Below are 7,500 nucleotides of genomic sequence, written 5' to 3'. Positions count from 1 at the left end.
GCCTCCTGCCCCTTAGCAATGAAAAAAGAACTCTGGGCCTTCCAAGCAGCCAACGAAGCGTGCTAAACGGTTTAACTTCCAATCAGAAAACGGTGTGCGTGAATTCCGACACTGAGAAAACACGGGCATGACAAACAATCAATGAAATGGTGTTAAATTTGTAAACAGCCAATCAGGAACATTACCCCCATCCAGTGTCGACCAATCAACGCGTTGTATCATTCTGAAAAGAGAGAAAGAAAACGTAATGGTAAATACACACATTGATAAAACTGAGTGAGAGAGAGAGAGAGAGAGAGAGAGAGAGAGAGAGAGAGAGAGAGAGAGAGAGAGAGAGAGAGAGAGAGAGAGAGAGAGAGAGAGAGAGAGAGAGAGAGAGAGAGAGAGAGAGAGAGAGAGAGAGAGAGAGAATCATTGGTACTACTTCGGTATGTGGTCTACGTGTCATAAAGCTCCTTCGGTCTGTGGTCTGTGCTTCATCTTGTGGTCTACAACAAGAAGAAAATATACTTTTCTTTCTTTTATTCTCAATCCGAGACTCTGTCTGGTTAGAGAATCTGAAACATGAGTGGGATGTCTGTTGGAGTTTCACAGCTCTTGTCCCGACTCAACAAGGTGGTGTACGTAGGTACTGTACTAGTACAGTACACGTGGTACAGCACACTGCACTCCGGCATAGACAATGTCTCGGTATGCGACCTGTCACCTCGCGCGCATCGCAATCATCGTTATTTCTTTATTTACATAAATTCGTTTTCATTATTTCGGTTTACTTAGTACATAACTCCTACGATAATGTGTCCAGCAGTATAAGTCCTCTGTGATAAAAAGTCCAGCAAAGCTCGATACTGTTTCTAATACATATTGTGTAACTTGGGGAGATAAAGTAGCTACAAACTTTTTCCTATCAATGTGAAACAGTGTTACAATTTCTTAAAATTCCACATTTCATTTGAAAGACACACTGAAAACTTTTTCATTGGCGCTGTAATTAGTTGTAATAGTATTCGTAATAGTATTCGTGCCTTTGCCTCTAAGTATGTTTCACAGCCTTTTTTTCTGCATAACTATTGATGTGTTTATTATTATTGTTACCCCTATTATCTTTATTAACACAATTTTTGATAAATATATAATTATAGAATATTTTATTTAGGCTATAATAAATCAATGAAACATGTAGATCGCAGACCAAAGTAGAATTTGACTCTGGTAGATCACGTTGGCTGTGTAGATCACAGGAGGAGGAGGAGGAGGAGGAGGAGGAGGAGGAGGAGGAGGAGGAGGAGGAGGAGGAGGAGGAGGAGGAGGAGGAGGAGGAGGAGGAGGACTCCTTCAGCCTGCAACTAAACATCTTCCCGTGTTTGCTTCTTAAGTCAAGTTCAGCTCCTGAGAACTTTGTGTTTGCTTGTCATGTTTCATTCCGGAGAGATTTCAACCTCTTCCTCATCTTCGCCTTCCTTATTCTCTCTCTCTCTCTCTCTCTCTCTCTCTCTCTCTCTCTCTCTCTCTCTTCTTCAACATACAACAGCAGCCAGAATCATCGTTACCATCCCAGCGACAGCCACACGGAGCTGTAGCCGGCTGCTCATTGGCCGCTTCAGACGAAACTCGATCCGCGCTCTGACTGGCTACCTGACGGGACTACCTGCTTCCGCCGCCCATATAAGCCCGCATCCTCAATAGTTGCACTCACTTCTCTCCTGAAGATGGTCTGATCAAGACCGAATGACGTCTAGAGAAAATGGACTTTGGCACACTATACCAACTAAAACCGGACGAACGCACCCTTGTGCGAAAAACACAAAATACGCTGTACAAAAAGAATAATGTTTATATATATGTTTAATTCATGGGAAGCAGAAAATACAGAAGCAAGAGGAGAGTTCAGTGTTTATCAGTGGAAGGATTACAAGACTAAGAAAACTTGTTAACTCTTCAATTAGGGGATGGAGAAAATAATGGTAAAAGAAAATAAGACACTTTGTACAGGGAGGGTGCAGAAGGAGGAGTTGTCATGCAAAGAACAGGAGCACTTGACCTGAATATAGTTATAAAAAGCAGCAAGAGATTTAACCTTGCGATGAGAGAGGTTGAAGATAGCTAATCAGAATTGATGAGATAACTCTTTTCAGTGCAACCTGTGTTAAAGAGTAGCTGGAGTGTAACTATAGAGACGGTTCAGAACGTAATACTTCGTAAAAGGTGTTTTACCGAGATACAAAATGTGAAGACTTCAGTGGAAGATAAAAAATACATACTCTGTATCGATATATCATACCACAAGTGTGGTAAGATTCAGCTGTGTGTGAGAGAGAGAGAGAGAGGTGCCTTCTAGGCTTCCTGCTTTTTATACATTTCCTCCTCCTCCTCCTCCCAAGTACAGATATCAAGCGTTGTAGTTAAATTTATCATAACGTTGTATATTTTCTGTTAATAATAATAATATTGATAATAATAATAAAAATAATTCATTTATGTAAAAAGTGTAACACGAGTTTCTCGGGCCTTGCTTAGCAGTGGGTGGGCAGCATTCATGGTGAGATGTGTTGACATGGATGTCCGCAGATGAAATTTTGAACTATGCGATCATGGTTTTTACGAGTTTTGGAGCTTTATAGTATCCCATTACAAGACGAGTGATATTAACGGAGAGATGATTTCCATATAAAGATAAGCATTACACAAGTGTAGTGTGAGTGCAATCAATAATAAATAAAATATAGGCTGAATCGCTCCATGCCTTCTCCAGCAGTGAGGAAGAGGAGCGAAGCTATCCTCAAATCAACGTATTGCTATAGTCAGTCACACGTAGCTTACAGCCAAGACAGTGACGACGAATATGTTAACAATGTAAAAAAAGGAAAGACTATTGTGCTGCATGAATAGTTATGTGGAGTGTGAAGTGTGTGGTCAAGGTCATCAGGCCGGTGCAGTTGCTGTAACTATCGCCTGACGACACTTAAATTACTCAAAATGCTTGTATACACATACCATTTTCGACTTTCCTTGCCTGTACTTTCACCTCTGCCTAGCATTAGAGGTAGAAAATATTTTCCCGCATCACACATAACGAAAGAGAGCGACATATGATGAGTGTCAGGCTGCAGCAAGGCACACGTTGGAGAGAACCCTGAAAACTGAGAAAATCTGAACAAAAATATAATAAAAAAAACATTCTATTTATTTAAGATTCTAAACTGTACCATACAAATTACTCGTTTTCTTTACTGAGAGTACACTCTGAATTCAAGTGACTGTTATAATTCTAAACATAATGAAATATCAAGGAAATTCGATGTTTTTGCACCTTAAAACATTGAACTTAATCTTGTTAGACTTGTGTTGATTGTTGTTTCTACGTCGGACGCTTTTAAAGCTAAACATTTGACACTTTATTCACTGCTACGTGCTGTCAATGCCTCATATGAATTTCACCATTAACGTCATGATTGGGGCAATATCAGCATTTCACAATATCTTTAAATTCAACTAGTAAAAGTGTATTCTATGCCCCTACAATGACGAAGGTAGGATCCTCTCTCTACCAAGGTCACAGTCGCATTACATAAGCTTCCATCGTCGCTCCAACTCTCACGTATCTTCATTTGACAGCATTCGAGTTCCACCGGCAACTCAGTGGGCCTTTATTTTAATCGGTTTTGTTTCTCTTCCCGTCTTACATGAAAAAAAAAATAGTAATAATACCATCACTTTTGTTTTGTTTTTTTTTTTCATTCATCACTGTATCTCATTTTGCCTTAACGAGACTCAGGTATATGTTTCAGTATATGTTTCAGGATATATGTATCAAGCATCCAGGCTCATGTGGCACTAGATCCTGGATACATGTACTCTACGGAAGCAGTCATATCATATTAAAACGTTTCAGGCAAAAAGGGATGCAGTAACAGGTAATTCTCTCCACATATCACAAAGCACATACGTCTTAGTCTGCCCAGCTATCAATGTAAAGCACTTCATTATGTTATTTATATTTGACTTTTACACATGAGTTTCAGTGATTATTGTAACATCGCTACTTAAGGCAAACATACATTAATTCCTAAAAACGATTAATAAAGAATATAGAAGTTAAAAATCTGACCCATTCACAGAAACACCTATTCTGTTCTGCTCCCTATTCATTCCTTTCTTCAAACCAACAAAGACTTTCTTTTTTTCTTGCCCTTGGCCAGCTCACTCTTACATAAAATTGTCGAAGTATAAGCACCAACGCCTGCTTTTCCTATTCTCTACTTCCTTTCTTTTCTTCCTCCTTTCTTTCTTCCCTTCCGTCTCCCCATCCCTTCACCATTACCATAATCTATAACCTCCTAAGTCTATCTCTTAGCATCTCCACCACAAACGGAAAACGTACCCACAATACCCTTGAATTCATGATCAAATACTCTCTCTCTCTCTCTCTCTCTCTCTCTCTCTCTCTCTCTCTCTCTTTGCTTTCTATATTTTCCGTTTCCCTATTTTCCTTAATTTTCGTCATATTCTGTCAAGTTCCGTTAAACAAGGATTAAATTAGGCATTATTCATGATCGTGGTCTCTCCTTCACAAGTTCACATCTCCTTGAACTAAAGTATAAGACCAATCATCACATTTCATCCAACGAAACCCGACTGTCGACACTGCTATTAGATAGACCGACAGACCGGCTTAATTACGTATTGGCATCGAGCAAACACTTGCCGTTAGCAAACTTTTTCCTCACCAAGCTTCTTCCTCAGTCAGTGTTTTTATATGGAAAAGAAGAGGAGGAGGGAGGAGGAGAAGGACAAGTATGGAAGGCATCATCGATGCCTTCCATTACTTCGATGAGTAGAGGTTAATATTGCAATAGAAGGAAGCTTCTAGAAACAAAAAACATGTAAGGTACTGGATTTTGAAAGACTAGATTTTAAGAGATAAAGAAGATACCGATAGTACACGCAGGTATAGAGGAAGTAAAGTGATGTGCAAGAGTAGTGCCAGGAGAACATATGAGGTAAGAAATGGCTGGGTGAGGACTAGGAATCTGATGAGTCAGAGATCAGAGACAATATTCCATAAAAATTGTCACTTCCCATCAGGTCTTGAGCTGCGGGAGGACATTGACACAGTGCTGCAGCCGAACATGGTGGTGTCAATGGAGCCTATGGTGACTGTTCCCGAGGGACTACCTGGAGCAGGGGGATACCGGGAACATGATGTCCTGGTGATCAATGAAGATGGATCGGTTGAAAACGTAACAGGTTTCCCCTTCGGACCAGAACACAACATTTTCAAGAAGTAAAGAGATGATGAAGGAAACCTTTCTGATGCTATCGGACTCTCCTGGGAAGAAAGAGAATGTTTTTTTTCTTTCTTACACACGCACACGCACACAGGCACACGCACACAGTTGGTTTATTGACAAAAAGAAATGTCGTGATCCGAGCTGTTGCACGACGTTGCACAAATTGTCTAGCTACTGGCTATAAATAGTCAAAGGTTTTTTCTATCTTTAATTTACAAAAATAATATCTATACATAAGGTGTTCGATACGGCGCCGACAAGTAACAATCACAACTCTTTCTGTTGCCTTCTCCACTGCAATTATTACAATTTCTCTTACAAACATCCTTAAGAATTGCATTAATCTCGTAAATATTCTCGCATCAAAACGGATTTCACTTCAAACATCATCCACTATATCTTCATAACGTATTACAACATCTGAACACGGTGCTTTATTTCTCCGTAAATCTCATACGTAGTACGTACAATATTACCCCTTTTTCCCAGCTACCCGTATATAAGGATGACCTTTACTTGGTACATGAATGCAAGCAACCACATGACGTACCACCAAATATATTACCATACACATATAATTACCAGACTCCGTTCAACAAAATGACAACGTAACACCACCGAAATATAATGACAAATATTGATATCTCCACACAAGTGACTTCCCTCAAGTAATCTCTTTCTCTTGGTACCCATACATGGAACCACGTTAACTTCGTACACAATTACACACTAGTAAATATGTTATGTAACTTATTCGTCAGAGCAACACACATGCACATACGTAGGTAGCCGTATACAAATTCCCTTACTCATAGATGAAAACGCAAGTATATAACGACGTCATTATGAACCAAAGTACAACCACATAAACCATAATAAACTAATACCACATAATACCTAAACCTCCTATCATGTTTCTTCCTCCATTCTAATTTACCTCAAAAGACTGCATTGCAACTTATAAGCTCCACTTACTGGTTATATATGAAGTACAAAACGCCGCCCTCAGCTATGCAGCCGAGGGTGGCCCGCTTAGAGCCGCGGTTGTCCTCTCTGCTTCCTCTCTCCTCTCTCTCTCTCTGCCCCAAACCTCTACAATTTCCCTTCAGGAACTTATGGGGGCGTGTCTTGACCCACACAACACGCCCCTCAGAATGTACCATTCACCAATCAAGTACAAGCTCAAATGAACTCCACGTGTGGTATGAACAACATCCAAGACGACAACACTACCACTGGATGTTTACATGACCTGGGCGATATATATCTGCCCGGGCTGCCCTGGGTCAAACGGCCAGGGTCATTAAATGTTTCCTTTTGACCTTCCAGCCCTTCCTAATCTCTTTTATGGCTGGATACGGTTACACACTGCATACTAGCGAACTAGCATACTTCCATATATCTTTATTTCTTGTTTCTTATATTTTTCATATTTCACTTATGATGTGCGCATCTGACAGAAACATGATTCATGTATGTGTTATATACTTAAGATATGCCATATAGGAACACTAGTCGAATAAATCTCTTCTTAATCTATTTCTCAACTTGTAAGTACACCATTAAGTCTTATTTACAAGTTAAAGTAGAAAATGGTCAATCTACTACCACCAATTGTTTCCCAACCTATGAGTAATTACCAACAACTGGGTAATATAGACAAATAGAGTGGGTAACAGAGAGCTGAGAATAAAGGCATTTATACTGATACGTGTGTGTGTGTGTGTGTGTGTGTGTGTGTGTGTGTGTGTGTGTGTGTGTGTGTGTGTGTGTGTGTGTGTGTGTGTGTGTGTGTGTGTGTGTGTGTGTGTGTGCGAAATTGTAATTGTTTGTGCAGTAACGGTATCCATGTAAGAACTGAAATTATATAAACAAATTTAATAGTCTTCAGTATGCTTTTTTTTTTATAACCTTATGTATTTATTTCATTTTAAACATATTCTACTGTACTGCAGTGGATGATGTGGGTTAGGCAAACATGAAGAAGGCTGTAAATTGGTAATGTATTGAAAAATGTTGGGAAGCACTGAATCACACTATAGAAAATGTAATACTCAACAAGTGTAAATTACCCTTACGATATGTAGTATTACATTTTCTACAGTGAAAGTAGAAAATGCAATACTGCATAAAGGTAATTCACCTTTATGTAATATTACATTTTCTACTTACGCTATAGAAAATGTAATACTACATATGGGTAAATTAC

At 39.4% G+C, this 7,500-nt stretch overlaps 1 protein-coding gene across 1 annotated transcript; it reads left to right on the top strand.

Moving 5' to 3' along the window:
• Positions 1-4,944: 4,944 nt before the first annotated feature.
• LOC123502784 (creatinase-like) lies at positions 4,945-5,399 on the top strand. The gene has a single exon (XM_045252044.1). It carries the CDS (start codon positions 4,968-4,970, stop codon positions 5,286-5,288), a length of 321 nt encoding a protein of 106 aa, XP_045107979.1. The 5' UTR covers positions 4,945-4,967; the 3' UTR covers positions 5,289-5,399.
• Positions 5,400-7,500: the final 2,101 nt, after the last annotated feature.

Source organism: Portunus trituberculatus, chromosome 12, assembly GCF_017591435.1.
Source record: "Portunus trituberculatus isolate SZX2019 chromosome 12, ASM1759143v1, whole genome shotgun sequence".
In the NCBI taxonomy this organism is placed as follows: Eukaryota; Metazoa; Arthropoda; class Malacostraca; order Decapoda; family Portunidae; genus Portunus; species Portunus trituberculatus.
Note: the sequence above shows the minus strand (reverse complement) of the source record. Positions and strands in the feature narration are given on the sequence as shown.